Genomic DNA, 19,705 nt, shown 5'->3' on the forward strand with positions numbered 1-19,705 from the left:
CTCCCGCCTTTCGGGGCGGACCCTGTACCTGGTCCCAAGTGATTGGACTTTGTCCCAATCGCTTGGTTCAATTTCTCCAATACTAGAGCGGTTCCCTGATCGATGGGCGGTCTTGAGGTGCTCGTTCACCTCCTTTGTGTTGGCTCCTGCTGGCGCCAGGGAGTCTGGCTTTGATTTGTGTGTCCCAAATGTTACTTATTGTTCCCGGGGATTGCTCATCAGTATAGGATGGCTGCTACATCGTTATGCTGATGGTCGCTGGTATCGATGTTGTCTGGCCTTTTGCAGAGTTTTAATACACAGCAAACCTTTTTTTTTTAAATTAGCACCTTGTTGTGTGCGGGCATTTGCTTCTGTGTTTCCATTACAACAGTGACTACACTTCAAAAAGTATTTCTTGAAGGACTTCATTCATTGAAAAGCACTTTGGGAGATCTGATGGTTGTGAACAGTACGATAGAAATGAAAAACTTTATTTTTTCTTTTAATAGAATGCTGCGAACAATCAGTTTCACTCTGAGCTTCTCTCCAGGTGTGCAATGGTTTACACTTCCGGTTTGTCACATGTTTCTTTATCCAACCCCAGATTATTTTCATCTATTTAAATATTGGCAGATATTTGTCAAATTGGGGAAGTGAGATAAACTATCGAGTCTACAGGGTTTGAGTTCCTCATGTTGAACGTTGAGAGATTCTTCTTGTTACAAACTCAAATTCAAGATTGTAATGAACTAGTTTCAATCGATCTCGAACCTCAGCATGGGTGTTGTATTTTGATCATTTATGTTCTCAAAGAAAGACTTTATGGCGGGTTATTTCTGGGTCAATCTCCAAGTAATCCAATAAAACCAAGTGAGATTGCTTTCTGGGTGATTGCAGAGTCTCTCCACCATCAATTTCCATTTCTGTAACACGGTCTCTGCTACTCCACTGCTGAAACCTTCATTCTGGCTTGTGTTACCTCTGGGCTCCACTGTGCTAATTCTCCATTGTCTGGCCTCCCACATTCCACTCTCTAGACTAGAGCTCGCCTGAAACTGCTGCTCTGGTGTCCCAACTCACATTGAATCCTGTTCCCTGATCATTCCTGTGCTCAGTGGCCTACACTGGCCCCTAGTCCGCCAATGCCTTGATTTTAAAATTCCCATCCTTGCCCCCCCTCCCTGCCTCTGTAATCTCCTCCAGCCCTACAAACACCCCACCCCCCCAAGATATCCAAATAATTCCTCCACCTCAGTAACCTCCCACCATCCAGGGGGGCAGGATAGTTAGCACAGTTGCATCACAGTTCCAGGTTCGATTCCTGGCTTGGGCCACTGTCTGTGCAGAGTTTGCATTCTCCCTGTGTGCGTGGGTTTCCTCCGATTTCTTCCCACAGTCCAAAGATGTGCAGGTCAGGTGCATTGGCTATGCTAAATTGCCCTTAGTGCCCAAAAAGGTTGGGTGGGGTCCCTGGGATAGGGTGGAGGTGTGGGTTTAGGTAGGGTGCTCTTTCCAAGGACCAGTGCAGACTCGATGGGCCAAGTGGCCTCCTTCTGCACTGTAAATTCTATACCTTTGATGGCTGTGACTTTAGGTACCTGAGCCCCAAGCTCTGGAATTCCTTCCCTCAACCTCTCCACCTGGCCCTTTAAGACACTCCTTCAGAACATACAAAAATAGGAGGAACCCATTCAGCTCCTCCAGACTGCTTCACCATTCAACATCATGTCTGGTCTTGCAACTCGGCCCTCGCCCTCGGTCGCTCGAAATCTATCAATCTCACTTTAAAAAACCTACTTTAACTTTGGTCACATCTTCCATTATCACCTCGTGTGTCTCGATGTCAAGTTTTGTTTGATAATTGCTGATGTGAAATGTTTGAGGTCGGTGTGGAAATTACAGAAAAGGTGTAACCATCCCAAAAATGATTTCAGTGAAATTCCACATTGGGAATTCGGAGATGTAAACATTTCTCAGACACAAAGTAACTCGGGAAGTGAAGACCAGATTTGAAAGGCACAGAAAGGGTTAAAAAGAACAATGTTTGGGGTTTAGAATTGTCTCCTGCAGATGGGTAGGGCTGAAACGTTGGTACTCGAGTTAAATCACATGTGAAATGGGATCCATCCGATATAAATCACACACAATATCGCAGCGGTGTTTACCTCAGTGGAACTGACCAGTTTTGCCCCGATTGATGGAGAGTTCCTGTTCCGGCCTGGGTTTACCGCGGTCGAGGAGCCCCACAGAGGAATGCTGCTGGAGCCTGTTTCAAGTCCGAAGTCCGCAATTCTTATTGAAGGTGTAAACAAGACAATCAGCCTGTGTCAAGTGAATCCCTACAACTGCCGACGCTGTGCACAAATTGATGGTATTTATGAAGTAATTGTGTTTACCAAACCATTACGCGTTGCTAAACGATTCAGTCGGAAAGAAAGCGGGTTAAAGAATTCCGGTTTGATCTGACAAGCACTCAGCCAGTAGTTTTGTTAAAGACAGCCACTCAGCTTCAAGCAGAAATGCACTTGCAGATGAAGAAAATGCAATTTCTCAAGGGAATGCAAATACTTTCGAATGGTGCAGTTACCTTCACAGCGTTCAAAAGATGAACCAATCTGATCGATTAGTCAAATCTTTTTCATTGAGAAAGGTTCCTCACGACAGTTCCAGGTGGGGATTTAAATGGCACTAGTTTACACCAGTCTGTTCTCCAGTCCTATCACCATTACTACAATGTGTAATGGACACCAACGGTGCAAATCTGAGCTGGCACAGGGCGAGGAGTCTCAAAACTGGATGGTGTGAGGTGACTGAGGTCGGGGAGTTGTGTTAGAATTCACTCCGGGCTGCATTTCCTTTAAACTGGGATTGTTCTCAGTAACTGATCGTTGTTCTGACGTTCAAAAAGGTCAACACACGAACTAGGAAATTAGCCATTCGCCATGTATTATATTGTTCAATGCTCCCTGGTTGGCACAGAATAAGTTATTATAATATTATTAATAATGAGTTATTATTAGGACACATTTCGTGAATTAAAATCAGGCTGTGGTTTGCAAACTGGTTGGTTTCTTTAAGGGAGTAACCAGGTTGATGTTAGACTTTGCATATTTGGATTGCTCAAAATCTTTTGACCAAAGCCTCACATTAATTTTCTCGATAGACGTCACAGGGATTATGAACTATGCATTAATTATTACCATAAAGTCAATAGATAGAATCTGGACTTTTAAAAGAGTTGGCGATGTGACTGAGCAGAACTGAGATATGTACCAGGTTCAGATAAGTTTCTGTTAGAGGTTGTGGTTGGTGTATTCTGACTAAGGCAAGGAAAAAAGGAAGCATTGTTTTATACACTGGTCTGCGGGTCAGCAGATGTGTGGTGGAGCAGTTGTGTAGACCAGTTAGCAGTTCAAACTCCCAAGCTGCAAATGATCTGTTCTCTGATGGTGATTGACCTACATTGACTGGTGGTGTCGTTTGATTTTGTGGATGTGTCCTGAAAGACGTGCTTGTTAGGTGAATTAGACATACTGAATTCTCCCTCTGTGTACCTGAACAGGTGCTGGAGTGTGGTGACTAGGGGATTTTAACAGTAACTTCATTGCAGTGTTAATGTAACCCACTTGTGACACGAATAAAGATTATTATTAACTGACCTGGTTCTACAATCAAATCAATAGATTCCAGTATCTGCCCCATCAGGGCAGCACGGTAGCACAAGGGCAGCACGGTAGCACAAGTGATTAGCACTGTGGCTTCACAGCGCCAGGGTCCCTGGTTCGATTCCCCGCTGGGTCACTGTCTGTGCGGAGTTTGCACGTTCTCCCCGTGTCCGCGTGGGTTTCCTCCGGGTGCTCCGGTTTCCTCCCACAGTCCAAAGACGTGCAGGTTAGGTGGATTGGCCATGCTAAATTACCCGTAGTGTCCATAAAGGTTGGGAGGGGTTATTGGGTTGCGGGGATAAGGTGGAAGTGAGGGACTAATGTGGGTCGGTGCAGACTCGATGGGCCGAATGGCCTCCTTCTGCACTGTATGTTCTATGTAATCTATGTACCTAGTGTCAGTTTTTTTTTTTAAATGTTTTTATTGGATTTTCACATTATATATTTGACAATTAGTATTATATTACATATTTCTGGTTTGAACGTTAAGATACAGGTGTTGTACCCGTGAGTAGTATTTTACAGAAAGTAATCGGTGGGGTTCTAGTTTTATACCAGAGAAAATACCCCAAAAGAGATGCATGTTACAGGAAAACAAAGAAGTTGAACAATAATAAAGAGGAAAATTAAACAAGTTCACCTGAGTGTGAACTGTACATATTTACAGTTGCTTGTTTCATCCCTCTTTGGTGGCTGTGTACTTTATTTTGCCAGTCAGCCTCAGCTGCATTGCCTATTGTTGGCCTTGGCTTGTGCTTTATCGTTTGTTGTTATGCCCTCTAGTTTTCTTTTTGCCCTTGGGCTTTATTCCCTCGCCTCTGTACCCCTTGCATCTCCTGGTGCTCTTGTGTGTTTTTGCCCCCCTCTCTGCTCTCTTCCCCCATCCTTCTCTTCCCTTTGCTAATCATGGTTCGTCAGTTTCTCCCCCGCCACAAACACACACACACACACGCACGCTCCCTTCTATTGGCTGTTGACTACAATCCGGTCCTGGAACAGGTTTTGGGACAGGTTGATGAATGGCCTTGTGGAAGTCCTCTTCCGACCCCTGGATGGCGAATTTGATTTTTAACCAGTTGGATAAATTCTGACAGGTCGGGCAGCCAGTCTGCAGCTTTGAATGGCCTTGCTGATCACCAGGCGAGCAGGATTCTTAGGCTTAGCCTTGCGCATATGGAGGTGGAGTTTGCCCTGTTCAGTGCTTCGCTCCAGAGTCTCCACCCTAGTTCTTCCCCTCATTTTTCCCCTGTCTTGTCCAGCGGGGAACATGCTTCTTCTAACAGTCGTCCATACATTGAAAAAAAAAAATTAAATTTAGAGTGCCCAATTCATTTTTCCCAATTAAGGGGCAATTTAGCATGGCCAATCCATGCACATCTTTGGGTTGTGGAGACGAAACCCATGCAAACACTGGGCGAATGTGCAAACTCCATATGGACAGTGACCCAGAGCCAGGATGGAACCTGGGACCTCGGTGCCGTGAGACATCAGTGCTAACCACTGCACCACCGTGCCGCCCATACGTGTCCCTGCAATTCCTTCACCTAAGTCGCCCATGTCCAGCAGTTCCTCTATCATTGAGTGCCTCGCACTGGCTTCATCTCCTCTACATTCTCACCAAGTAGGTACTCATCAAATCCAGTGGTAGTTTCCATTTTGCGGGTGTGGAATCAGTTCCGGCTACATTTTGGCCTGGAGGGCATGCACAGAAAGGCTCCAATCTCGGACGATGATATTGGGGATGGTAAGATCTCCAATGTGTATGTCGAGTTGGCCAGGAAAGAGGAAGTTCCGATGATGGCAATGCAGCAAAAATGGGAGGAAGAATTGGGAGGCCTGGTGCAACGTTGGATTTGGGTAGAAGCACTGTGTAGAATTAATGCATTCTCGTCGTGTGCCAGACTTAATCTTATTTATCTCAAAGTTGTACATGGAGCAGATATGACGGCAGCAAGGCTGAGCCGATTCTTCCCAGAAGTGATCGATCAGTGCCAGGTCCCCTGCAAATCATGCCCACATGTTCTGCTCCTGTCCAAAATTATAGAATCATAGAATTTACAATGCAGAAAGAGGCCATTTAGCCCATCGAGTTTGCACCGGCTCTGGAAAGGGCACGCTACTTAAGCCCACACCTCTACCCTATCCCCGTAACCCAGCAACCCCATCTAACCCAAGGACAATTTAGCATGGCCAATCCACCTAACCTACACATCTTTGGACTGTGGGAGGAAACCGGAGCATCCGGAGAAAACCCAAGCAGACACTGGGAGAACGTGCAGACTCCGCACAGACAGTGACCCAAGCAGGAATCGAACCCGGGACCCTGGTGCTGTGAAGCCATAGTGCTAACCACTGTGCTACCGTGCTGCCCTTGGGTGGTGGGGTTCTGGGAGGGGGTCACAAAGGTATTGTCTCAGGTGGTGGGAATGGTGGCCGTGTCTTCTCCATGGGTGGCTATTTTAGGAATATCTGAGGATCCGGGTGATTTGGTGGGGAAGGAGGCCGATGTTGTGGCTTTCACCTCCCTGTTAGCCTGAAGGAGAATGTTGCTATTCTGGCAGTCCTTGGATCCATCAAGTATCGGGTCATGGGTGCGGGACCTTGCTGAGTTTCTTCATTTGGAGAGAATTAAGTTCGCCATTAGAGGTATGGATGGGGGGTTCTTCGTGAGGTGGAAGTCGTTCATCTAATGTATTCAAGAAATATTACAACGTCAGCGGGGGGATGGGGGGAAGTCGGGGAGGGTAACTGGGTACAGTAACGATTGGTTATTATGGGTGGAGGGGTACTTTATTTTTGTTTTAAAATTTCTTGGCGGTGTGGCTGATGTATTTTGTATATAAGGGGGTTTTCTGATGCTATTGCTATAGTGTCATATGTACTGTTAACATGTGGAGTGTTCGATATTGTTTCATTTTACTGACTTCCTGTTTTTCTATTTTCTGCATAAACCTTCAATAAATTATCTTTTATTGAGCGTCTCGGCATCCGTGGATATGTTGTCGCCTCCTTGTGGAGGAAGCTTTTGATTTGTAAACGTCATAGTTCGTTCACGTTGGGCAGTTACAACCTTTCTGTCGTGATACCATGGTTGTGTTGTAATTCGCCAACTGACTAGGGAGCTGAGAGAGCGGGTATTTGTGCATGTTCATACTGTTATTCATCTGTTGTGTTGGATATATTTGACCCACGATTAATGTTAATAAATCGTTTACAGCTTTAGCTACAAGTGTTCTTGTAATATTAAATCAGGCCATCCGACAAGAACGTCACACTTTCCGTCAGTTCCTCTAACATCGCCAGTCAGTCATCTGTGTAAAAATCACTAATTGTCAATGTCCCCGTCATGTCTCCACCTTTTAAAGGTGGTGTCCATTGTGGCTGGCGCGATTGTTGCAGATGGGGACCATGGGTGGAAATTTCGGTCAGGCCGAAGTGCTGGCTTAGCTGGTTCCATGACTGGAACGTGGCTATTACCACTGGGCTTGTAGTGTGTTTGCCTGGCGGGGATGGGAGTGTTGCTGTGGCAGGACCCCAGAGGAACGTTCCTCTGCAGGAACTCGCCCTCAGTCTGCCCTGACACCCGGTGTCTGCCCTGTCCGGTACCCGTGTCTGCCCTGTCACCCGGTGTCTGCCCTGTCCGGTACCCGTGTCTGCCCTGTCACCCGGTGTCTGCCCTGTCCGGTACCCGTGTCTGCCCTGTCACCCGGTGTCTGCCCTGTCCGGTACCCGTGTCTGCCCTGTCACCCGGTGTCAGTTTTGTCACACAGTTTTCTGTCCTTTCACGCAGTGTCTGCCCTGCCACCTAGTGTCAGTTCTGTCTTCCTTTTTTATCTTTGTGCTGTTCTACATTTGACCAAAGCAGGAATCTCAGCTCCTGTCCACTGCGTCAATTTCAGAATGCCAATTACAAATGTTTAGACAACCAAGTGTTTCCAAACAGGAATGTTTACCCTGAAATTAATAGCTGTGTGAAGTGATGTGATTCTTCAAGCATTTTGGTGCTAGTGAGATTTCAGGTTAACACTATATTATCATAAAAAATGAATGCCAATGTCTTGACTGTCCAGGGAATGTTGGTGATGTGTGTGTGCTGTGATCATGGATGGCAGAGAGGTGGAGTTGAGGGGGAGGTGGTGGCATTGTAACTGGGCTAGTAATCCAGAGACCCAGGGGAAAGACCTGGGGACCTGGGTTCAAATTCCACTACAGCAATTTAAACTCTATAAAATATCTGGAATTAAAAGTCGAATGATTTTTAAAAAAAAAAAAAAATGTTTTATTGGTTTTCTCATTTTTATATTGTTCCCAATTTGTACTTCTATGTTGACAGAGTTCACCACCGCACATATTGTTGAGCCACGCAACCAAAGAGAAATTAATATTTACAAGTGTGCAATAGGCCAGTGAAAAAACGAGAAGAAACACATATAACAGAAAGGAAGAAAAAAAAGTCAAAAAGTAGCATTATAAATATTTACATGTCCCCCCCCCCCACCCCCCGACCTCTATGGCTGTGGACCCTATTTGGACATTCTGCCTTCATTGGGCTCCTAATGTTGGCCCTAGCGAGTTTTGCCCAATGGATGGCAAATTTTATCTTCTCAAGTTGGAGGAACCTCGACAAGTCGGACATGCAGTCTGCAGCTTTGGGTAGTACTGCCGATCGCCAGCCGAGAAGGATTCTTCGGCGGGCAATTAAGGAGGCAAAGACTAGGGTATCGGCTCCCCTCCCCATGAAGGGTTTCAACTGATCTGAAACCCCGAAGACCACCATTTCTGGACATGCCTCCACCCTCACCCCCACAACCTTGGACATCGCCTCAAAGAATGTTGTCCAGAACCTGACAAGTCTGGGGCAGGCCCAGAACTTGTGGGCGTGGTTGGCCAGGCCTCCCTGGCACTGTTCGCATTTGTCCTCCGCCTCCGGGTAGAACTTGTTCTTCTGGGTTCTGGTTAGCTGCGCTCTGTGTACCACCTTTAGCTGCATTAGGCTCAGCCCTGCTCATGTGGAGGTGGAGTTGGCCCTGTGTAATGCTTCGGTCCAGAATCCCGTCCCTCCTACTTCTATGCCTAGTTCTTGCTCCCATTTTTCTTTTGTCTTATCTGGGGGGGGAAAGCATTCATCCTCCAACAGTCATCCGTACAGGTCCCAGCATTTCCCTTTCCCCAAGTCGCCTGCGTCCAACAGTTCCTCGTCTAGCGAGTGTCTTGGCGTCTAGGGGTATGTTGTTGTTTCCCTATGGAGCAGGTTTTTGATCTGTATGTATTAATTCCCTTTGTGTTGTTGGAACCTCTCCATCAGTTCCTCCAGAGTTGCTAGTCTGTTGTCCGTGTACATGCCACAAACGCCAGTGCCCCCTTGCCCTGTCTCCACCTTTTGAAGGTGGAGTCCATTGTTACTGACGTGAACCTGTGATTGTTGCAGAGGGGGCCATGGTGGATATTTCTGTCAGGCCGGAGTGCTGTCTCATTTGATACCACATCCGGAGTGTGGCTACCACCACTGGGCTTCTTGAGTGTTTGGTTGGAGGGGATGGGAGTGCTGTTGTGACTAGGGCTCAAAGGGACGTCCCTATGCAAGAACTCTCCTCCATCCTCACCCACCCCCTCATTCTTTCTGCTGTGGCCGCCTAATGGTAGAACTGTAGGTTTGGAAAGGCCAGGCTTCCCATATTTCTTTTCCTTTGTAGGACCCTTTTTTTTTTTTACATCCTTGGATTCATTCCCCCCCCCCCAACCCCACACATACACAAACACCATGAATAGTTTGTCTACCATGTTGAAGAAGGCCTTGGGGATTTAGATCGGTAGAGATCTGAACAGGAAGAGGAACCTGTGCAGCACACGTGGGAGTGTGTCCCACCTCTGCAGGTCCTTTTTGACTTCCTCCACCAGACTCGTCAGCTTTCATTTGTGGATCCCTGTCCAGTTGTGGGCGATTTGGATCTCCAGGTAGCGGAATTTGTTTTGCCTTGTTTGAACGGTAATCCCTCCAGCTCTGTCCCTCTCCCTTGCGGGTTCACTGGGAAAATTTCACTTCTTTTGCTCAGGTTAGGTTTGTAGTGTTATGGGCCAGGGTTTAGACAACACCAAAGTATATCATGGAGTTCACCTGACCTACAACCTTTAATAGATTTTGGTTATGAGGAGCACATGGGCCTACTTTCCAGGTGTTATGCAACAGAGATCTTAAGTATTTTTAAACAAAACAATGTTTATTCTATGAATCCAGTTAACATTTAATAAACACACAGTAAACATCTTATCATCTACCAACACAAATACCCCCCCAAAGATATAGTACTCTATAGGTAACCCTTAATAACTTTTCTAACAACATCGATAAGCCAAACATCCTTTTTCGACCAAAACAGTAGGTTTGAATTCCCTACAGAAAACAGGTATTACTTTGAAGTTATCAAGTGGTCTGGAGACATTCTTTTAAAATTTAAAAAAAAAAAAATTTTGAGTACCCAATTCATTTTTTTCCAATTAAGGGACAATTTAGAGTGGCCAATCCACCTAGCCAGCACACCTGGTTGTGGGGGCGAAACCAACGCAAACATGCGGAGAATGTGCAAACTCCACACGGACCTGGAGATATTCTTCAGCATGCAGAGAGAGAGAGACCAAAAATACACCTTCTTTGTTTGAATGCAGCTCCCAACTCAAAACGAAACCAAAAACCTCAGACCCACAAAGTAGCTTCCAGCTCAAAACGAAAGTAAAAAGCAGAATCAAATTCCAGCTCCACCCACACAGTGACATCACTGCAACCATTTGATAAAACACACTTTTCTTAAAGGGTCCCTCACATGACAGTAGCCAGAAAAGGCTCCAAATTCCTTTAAGAGCTTCATGATCCTTTCCATACTGGCTTAGGAGTCAGAGATGTAGAGGACCAGGTCATTGGCATAGAGTGAGACACTATGCTCTCTGTCCTCCCTCTGGATACCTCTCCAGACTGTTGCCATTCTTTTTTTTAATAAATTTAGAGTACCCAATTATTTTTTCCAATTTAGCATGGCCAATCCATCTACCCGACACATCTTTGGGTTGTGGGGGCGAAACCCCCGCAAACACGCGGAGAATGTGCAAACTCCACACGGACAGTGTCCATGAGCCGATATTCGAACCTGGGACCTCAGCGCCGTGAGGCAGCAGTGCAAACCACTGTGCCACCGTGCCGCCTGGACTGTCGCCATTCTGAGGCCCGATTGCCAGAGCAAATGGCAGCGGGGACAATAGGCAGCCCTGCCTCATGCCTCGGGGCAGCCAGAAGTATCTAGAGCTGGTGGTGTTAGTCCACACGCTCGCCATGGGAGCACTGTATAGTAGTTTTACCCAGGCGGAGAACCGTCTGTGCTGCCTCACGGCGCCAAGGACCCGGGTTCAATCCTGGCCACAGTTCACTGTCTGTGTGGAATTTGCACATTCTCCCCGTGTCTGTGTGGGTCTCACCCCCACAACCCAAAATTATGTGCAGGGTAGGGGAATTGGCGCCGCTAAATTGCCCCTTAATTGGAGAAAAGAATTGGGTACTCCTAAGTTTATTTTCAAAAAGCCTGTGTGATCCTCCGCGACCACCTCTGGCACACAGCTCTCCAGCCACCTAGCCAGGAATTTTCCAGGATTTTCACACCTACTTTGAGTGGCGAGATGGGCCTGTCGGACCCGCACTCAATTGGGTCTTTGTCTTTCTTGTATATCAGCGATACTGAGGCTTGCGTCAGTGTTGATGGCAGGGAGCCCCTTACCAGTGATTCTGTGGACATCTCCCGCAAGTGCAGGGCCAATGCTGCCACAAATCTTTTGTAGAAATCCACCTGGCCCGGCGCCTTCCCCGTCTGCATGGAGTTTTTACTCTCCGTGACTAATGGTGCCTCCAGGCCCCATCTTCTGTCTTCCCCCAAGACTGGTATGTCCAGTCCCACGACTAGTATGTCCAGTCCATCGAGGAGAAACTCCTTCATCTTTGAGTCCCCCTTTGGGGGCTTGGAGATGTACAGCCGCCGGTCGAAGGTCTCAAATGCCTCGTTGACCTTTTCCGGTTCAGCTACCAACCTGCCACTGTTGTCTCTAACTTGCGCTATTTCCCTTGTGGCTGCCTGCTTTTTCAGCTGGTGAGTCAGCAGGTGGCTGGCTTTATCTCCGTGCTTGTAGAAGGTCAGCCGTGTCTGGTGAAGTTGGTGCACTGCTTTCCTCGAGGAGAGCAGGTCAAAGTCCATTTGTAGCTATTTCCTCTCCACCAGAAGCTCAACGGTTTGGGCCGCAGAGTACTGCCGGTCCACCTCCAGTATGGAGTTGATCAGTTGTTGCCTAGCCACCCTCGCCTTCCTGTCTGCGTGATCTGTATGCGAAAATCTCTCCTCTGATCACCCATCTTCAGTACCTCCCAGAACATACACGTAACAAGGACCACGGGTGCCCCTTCCAGGACCCCACTAACCATGATGTACCGTCCGCCCAGGTCCGTAACTGTCCTCGTCGCTGTAAACACCATCTTCTTATTGAGCAGTATGGCTACCCCCCAGCACTTGTCCCGTAACATGAATGTTCAGTCTGTCCCACTCAGTCCTTCTTTACTCACAGTCGGTCCTTCTCCCTCAGGTGCGTCTCTTGGAGAAAGACTATGTTGGCTTTCATACTTTTCAGGTGGGTGAAGACTCTGGATCTTTTCACTGCTCCGATCAGTCCCCTGACGTTCCAGGTGACTATTTTGATCGGGGTTTCTTTCCTTCCCTTCCTGCAGGATCAACCATACTGACCTTGTGGATGTGCCCCTGCACTCCAGGGTTTCCCTTTGTTTGGGGACATCCAGCGTGGCTGTTTGCCATGCCGTTTTGTTCCTTGCTGCCATGTGCCATCTGTCATAGCCAGCCTAGACCCCCCCCCCCCCCCCTTGTCCCTTTGTTCTCCCGCTGAGTCTGCTTCCCTTGTCCTTTTCACCGCCCATTTACCCATCCTGAGACTGAAAAGAGGAAAGATTTGGGAATGATAATGGGGAGTTGGGTGAAATGCATTTGTAAAAACAACTAAGGTCAGCACCAGTAATTTCTGGACAGATTTGTTTGCAAACGCAGCCTGAATTTTCAATCTTTGGTGTGAAGAAACAATTCCTGGGCAAGTATTTGTCTGGTTTGTCCAGTTGTTTTGTCTCAGTGACACACCAGAAGCTAAGTTCTTCAGGGAACACTATGCAGGATTATCACCCAACAAAATCATATCCAAAATCTTTCTCAAAGGCAGATATTTAAATCCGTTTCAAATATTTCTGGATGGAGTAGGTTCAAGCCACAAGATAATTGTTTCTTCAAAAAATATATTTATTTGTAAGAGTACATTACATAACACTTCAAATTTACTCCACATTTCTGAAGAATTGCCTCCCTGTTATGCAGGTTGTTTGCAGTTTTTGATAGGTTCTGCAAATCTGGGAGCAGGAACAGCACAAGTGAGAGAATAGAAGATATCGCCACATACAAAACATAAAATGAAAATGTGCATAAATTTCAGAATATGTAACCGGCAATAAGACCACTGGGTGGAGCTGTGCAGGAGAAAGACTGCAGTAGCACTGACCCATTTCCTTCTGATTCGAGTTAGCTATTGATGCCGTAGGCTGGATTTCGGTTTTGTCAAACAGTGGCAATGGCTCTTTGACAGTAAATGCACTGGTTTTCAATTAAGAACATAAGAAACAGGAGCTGGAGGAGGTTCATTCTGCCCCTCGAGCCTGCTGCACCATTCACCAAGACCATGGCCGATCTTCCAGCCTGTCCCACCAAACCCAGGTTATTCTGGAACTGTAGGAGGATGGATGTGTTGTCCTGTAATCGGTACAATAGCTACATTTGGTCATTGAGTCAATGAATGTGTGGAAAATGAAGGAATTAAGTTGCCCTAACAATTGAAACAATCAAGGTCATTGTGCCGGATCGTTAACTTTACTTTATGGATCTGGGTGATGAGATAGAACATAGAACATAGAAAATACAGCACAGAACAGGCCCTTCGGCCCACGATGTTGTGCCGAACCTTTGTCCTAGATTAATCATAGATTATCATTGAATTTACAGTGCAGAAGGAGGCCATTCGGCCCTTTGAGTCTGCACCGGCTCTTGGAAAGAGCACCCTACCCAAACTCAACACTTCCACCCAACACCAAGAGCAATTTGGACATTAAGGGCAATTTATCATTGGCCAATTCACCTAACCCGCACATCTTTGGACTGTGGGAGGAAACCGGAGCACCCGGAGGAAACCCACGCAGACACTGGGAGGGCGTGCAGACTCCGCACAGACAATGACCCAAGCCGGAATCGAACCTGGGACCCTGGAACTGTGAAGCAATTGTGCTATCCACAATGCTACCGTGCTGCCCTTGAGAACAAATAAATCTACACTATCATTTTACTGTAATCCATGTACCTATCCAATAGCTGCTTGAAGGTCCCTAATGTTTCCGACTCAACTACTTCCACAGGCAGTGCATTCCATGCCCCCACTACTCTCTGGGTAAAGAACCTACCTCTGATATCCCTCCTATATCTTTCACCTTAAATTTATGTCCCCTTGTAATGGTTTGTTCCACCCGGGGAAAAAGTCTCTGACTGTCTACTCTATCTATTCCCCTGATCATCTTATAAACCTCTATCAAGTCGCCCCTCATCCTTCTCCGTTCTAATGAGAAAAGGCCTAGCACCCTCAACCTTTCCTCGTAAGACCTACTCTCCATTCCAGGCAACATCCTGGTAAATCTTCTTTGCACCTTTTCCAAAGCTTCCACATCCTTCCTAAAATGAGGCGACCAGAACTGTACACAGTACTCCAAATGTGGCCTTACCAAAGTTTTGTACAGCTGCATCATCACCTCACGGCTCTTAATTTCAATCCCTCTGTTAACGAACGCGAGCACACCATAGGCCTTCTTCACAGCTCTATCTACTTGAGTGGCAACTTTCAAAGATGTATGAACATAGACCCCAAGATCTCTCTGCTCCTCCACATTGCCAAGAACTCTACCGTTAACCCTGTATTCCGCATTCATATTTGTCCTTCCAAAATGGACAACCTCACACTTTTCAGGGTTAAACTCCATCTGCCACTTCTCAGCCCAGCTCTGCATCCTATCTATGTCTCTTTGCAGCCGACAACAGCCCTCCATACTATCCACAACTCCACCAATCTTCGTATCGTCTGCAAACTTACTGACCCACCCTTCAACTCCCTCATCCAAGTCATTAATGAAAATCACAAACAGCAGAGGACCCAGAACTGATCCCTGCGGTACGCCACTGGTAACTGGGATCCAGGCTGAATATTTGCCATCCACCACCACTCTCTAACTTCTATCGGTTAGCCAGTTCATTATCCAACTGGCCAAATTTCCCACTATCCCATGCCTCCTTACTTTCTGAATAAGCCTACCATGGGGAACTTTATCAAATGCCTTACTAAAATCCATGTACACTACATCCACTGCTTTACCTTCATTCACATGCTTGGTCACCTCCTCAAAGAATTCAATAAGATTTGTAAGGCAAGACCTACCCCTCACAAATCCGTGCTGACTATCCCTAATCAAGCAGTGTCTTTCCAGATGCTCCGAAATCCTATCCTTCAGTACCCTTTCCATTACTTTGCCTACCACCGAAGTAAGACTAACTGGCCTGTAATTCCCAGGGTTATCCCTATTCCCTTTTTTGAACAGGGGCACGACATTCGCCACTCTCCAATCCCCTGGTACCACCCCTGTTGACAGTGAGGACGAAAAGATCATTGCCAACGGCTCTGCAATTTCATCTCTTGCTTCCCATAGAATCCTTGGATATATCCCGTCAGGCCCGGGGGACTTGTCTATCCTCAAGTTTTTCAAAATGCCCAACACATCTTCCTTCCTAACAAGTATTTCCTCGAGCTTACCAATCTGTTTCACACTGTCCTCTCCAACAATATCGCTCCTCTCATTTGTAAATACAGAAGAAAAGTACTCGTTCAAGACCTCTCCTATCTCTTCAGACTCAATACACAATCTCCTGCTACTGTCCTTGATCGGACCTACCCTCGCTCTAGTCATTCTCATATTTCTCACATATGTGTAAAAGGCCTTGGGGTTTTCCTTAATCCTACCCGCCAAAGATTGTTCATGCCCTCTCTTAGCTCTCCTAGTCCCTTTCTTCAGTTCCCTCCTGGCTATCTTGTATCCCTCCAATGCCCTGTCTGAACCTTGTTTCCTCAGCCTTACATAAGTCACCTTTTTCCTCTTAACAAGACAGTCAACCTCTCTTGTCAACCATGGTTCCCTCACTCGACCATCTCTTCCCTGCCTGACAGGGACATACATATCAAGGACACGTAGCACCTGTTCCTTGAACAAGTTCCACATTTCACTTGTGTCCTTCCCTGCCAGCCTATGTTCCCAACTTATGCACTTCAATTCTTGTCTGACAACATCGTATTTACCCTTCCCCCAATTGTAAACCTTGCCCTGTTGCACGTACCTATCCCTCTCCATTACGAAAGTGAAAGTAATGATTTATCATTAACAACCTGACCTTCTATGTGCAAGTTTGGTTCACTCTCTGCATTGAAAATATATTTTTATGCTTGCTGGGCAATCTAGGCCATCTTTCCATATGTTTTAATTTGTTTTCAGTTCTATGAAATCTAAATTTTTTAATTTCAGCAGTTTTGCTGATCAAGGCATTATGTATCCAGATGAAGCCAATGACATCAGCCAGTCTGTTATCGAGTGTCGGGGAGTCTGCATGTCCTATGGAAAGCTGAATGTTCTCAATAATTTACACCTCACTTTGCTGCAGGGGCAGATGTAAGTATTGCTGCTGGATTATATCTGAAAGGATTGCTCTTGTATTATCGAAAATGTGTTCAGAAACGTATTTCAGTTAATTTACCAACACATTCTGGCCTCAAAATTCCTATGCTGCCTTTTTCTACAGGTGGAACCCGGGCACATAGGCCTCCAATATGGAGGCAACCCACACCACAAAGATTGAACAATGTGCCCTGGGTCTGTGCCTGAAACATCAGTCCCATGTATAAAACTTGTTTGGGATGGGCTTTGAGCCACTGTGACGTACCAAACCCCATATGGAGGTCACTGAACCTTGGGAAAACGGAAGCACAGGAAATCCAGGCCCAATACTGATAGGTTTTTTCCCTTTTTACAGCTGAAGATTTGTCAAAATGAGGTGGAAGCTGTCCCTCCTTCGAGCTGTGTTTATTTTATTTTGTTCAGACTTGCAATATTTCCAATGTTAAGGAGCAGAGAGAAAGTTCGATGATGCCTTATTTAAACTTCTTAATACAGAAAGAGACAAAGGCCATAAGGTGTTGCATCACAGGTTATGGTGAAGTGTCCTGTACTCTAGTGAGTTAGCAGTGAAATGCAGAATGTGTAAGAAGTGTGTGCATTGATATATCTGTTTCAGATACGGGCTGCTGGGTCCAAGTGGTTGTGGGAAAACAACATTTTTGCGTTGTGCTTTGGGGAGATTACGCATCTCAAAGGGAACAATGACAGTCCTGGGAAAACCTCCAGCATTCCCGGGACATGAGGTACCAGGCAGGATGGTGGGATATATGCCTCAGGTACAAATCTTCATGTATCTTTAGACTTTGTAAAGATTATTGTTTTCAGTGGCTCAGACAACCTACGGTTTTATATTCTGATGTGGAAAGTTTTCTTAACATAGGCTGTTGGCAGGAATTTCTTCAGGGAAAACCATATTTAATTAACTTGCATGAGTTATTTGAAGAGGTAACAACCGAGAGGGCTGATGAGGGTAATGTTGTTGATGTGGGGTATATAGTGTCTATGGACCTTCAAAATGCATTGATACAGTGCCGCACAACAGACTTGTGAACAAAGTTATAGGTCATGAAATAAAAGGGATATTAGCAACATGGATATGAAATGGCTGAGTGACAGGAAACAGAATGTTGGTTAATGGATGTTTTTTAGTTTGGAGGAAGGTGTGTAGTCGAGATCCGCAGGAGTCGGTGTTGGGACCTTTGCCCTTCCTGATATATATTACTGACCTGGACCTTGGTGTACAGGGAACAATTGAAAACTTTGAAGACAATTCAGAAACATTGTGAACTGTGAAGACGACAGTGTAGAAATTCAAAAGGACATAGACAAGTTAGTGAAATGGGCGGACAGGTGGCAGATGAAGTTCAATGTGGAGAAATGGAAAGTGATTCATTTTAGTAGGAAGAACATGGAGAAACAATTTGAAATAAAAGCTACAACTCCAAAGGGACACATGAGTAGAGGGATCTGGATGTACATGTGCATAAATCATTGAAGGTGGCAGAATAGTTTGAGAGAGCGGCACGGTGGCTCAGTGGTTAGCACTGCTGCCTCATGACACTGAGGACCCGGGTTCGATCCCGGCCCCGGGTCTCTGTCCATGTGGAGTTTGCACATTCTCCCCGTGCCTGCGTGGGTATCACCCCCACAATCAAAGGGCACAAATTTGAGATGTTAGGCAGAAGAACCAGTGACGGCACATGGGAAATGTCATTTGCACAAGGAGGGTGGGATTTTTGCCCCTTCCCGCAGCATGTTTCCCGACGGAGGAGGTGCCCACCATTTGCTGTCGGCGTGGTCTTCCGGTCACGTCAACGGAGTTGCCCATTTTTCTCACCCTCTGCTGCTGGGGAACCCGTGGCAGGGAGAGTGGGGGGGGGGGGTCACTATTGGCGGGACCAGAGATCCTGCTGACGGGAATGGCTAGAAAATCTCGCCCGGAGTGCTTAAGTTGTAGAATGACTGCCTATTCAGATGGTGAATATTCAGTGGTAGAACCTTCAAAAGAAAATTGGATGAATACTCGAAGATGGAAAACATTACAGATATATAGAGACAGTGGGTGTTTGGAATTAACTGGATTACTCTAACAGAGCTGGTGCAAGTGGAATGGGTTGAATGGCCCCCTTTTGGTGCGGGCTGTACTTATCAGTGTATAAGTCTATGAAACTGAGTTAAGGTTTATTTGCTGTATATTGCTCCTGTGTAACATCAATAAATACGCATTTTGGTTTAAATCAAACAGGAATTAGCATTATACAACGAATTTAGTATTAAGGACACATTCTGGTTCTTTGGAAGAATACATGGTCTGATCAGAAAAGACATAGAAACTCGTCTCTCGTTCCTCATCAATTTTCTGAATCTTCCTGACAAGAATCAACTTGTCAAGCACCTGAGGTATGTGTGTTTTTATGCTAAACTAAATGAATCAACGAGGAAGCAGATTCTGAGAGGATTGTTCCCGTCACACCCCCATCTCCAACCTGTTCCCATTCTGTCACGTCCAATTAAGAGGCTCAACCTAATTTTGTGAAAATTATGGTTTCTATGAAGTTTCAACCATATCCAATGACTTTTAAAGAGGACCGCAGGGAGCAAGGGATTGAAATGATAAACGCTCCACCCACCCAAACCTTTTCTGCCTTCACTCTCAGAATGAAAAACAAGAAAAGACAACTCCCAGAAAATCTCAATTACACCTGGTTGGGGGAAGGAGAGCGGGCCAAAGTGGAGAGAGGGGTGAGTGGGGGGAGAAGAGTAGAAGAAGGAACTGGGAAAGGGGAGAGGGATAGGAGGGGGAGCTGAGTGAGGGGAGAGGGATAGGCGGGGGAGTTGGCTGAGGTGAGAAGGATAGCACGGACGCAGCACGGTGGTGCAGTGGTTAGCACTGCTGCCTCACGGCACCAAGGTCCCAGGTTCGATCCCGGCCCTGGTCACTGTCCATGTGGAGTTTGCACATTCTCCCCGTGTTTGCGTGGGTTTCGCCCCCACAACCCAAAGATGTGCAGCTTAGATGGATTGGCCACGCTAAATTGCCCCTTAATTGAAAAAAATGAATTGAGTACTTTAAATATATATTTAAAAAAAGAAGGGTAGCACATGGGAAGCCTCGTGGTTAGCACTGCTGCCTCACAGCGTAAGGGACCTGGATTCAATTCCAGACTCGGATGACTGTGTGGCGTTTGCATTTTCTCCCCGTCTCTGTGTGGATTTC

General features: G+C 46.2%; 1 protein-coding gene across 1 annotated transcript in view; it reads left to right on the top strand.

The window, feature by feature from the left end:
* The first annotated feature begins 1,701 nt into the window (after positions 1–1,701).
* The window catches only part of abch1 (ATP-binding cassette, sub-family H, member 1), an 88,169-nt gene continuing 70,165 nt past the window's right edge, over positions 1,702–19,705 (top strand). Inside the window, exons 1-4 of the mRNA XM_072507123.1 lie at positions 1,702–2,353; positions 16,339–16,482; positions 17,105–17,264; positions 18,734–18,888. Of these exons, the coding sequence (XP_072363224.1) occupies positions 16,361–16,482; positions 17,105–17,264; positions 18,734–18,888 (437 nt within the window). The 5' untranslated portion in view covers positions 1,702–2,353; positions 16,339–16,360. The remainder of the gene's footprint in view (positions 2,354–16,338; positions 16,483–17,104; positions 17,265–18,733; positions 18,889–19,705) is intronic.

This window comes from Scyliorhinus torazame, chromosome 1 (genome assembly GCF_047496885.1).
Source record: "Scyliorhinus torazame isolate Kashiwa2021f chromosome 1, sScyTor2.1, whole genome shotgun sequence".
NCBI lineage: Eukaryota > Metazoa > Chordata > Chondrichthyes > Carcharhiniformes > Scyliorhinidae > Scyliorhinus > Scyliorhinus torazame.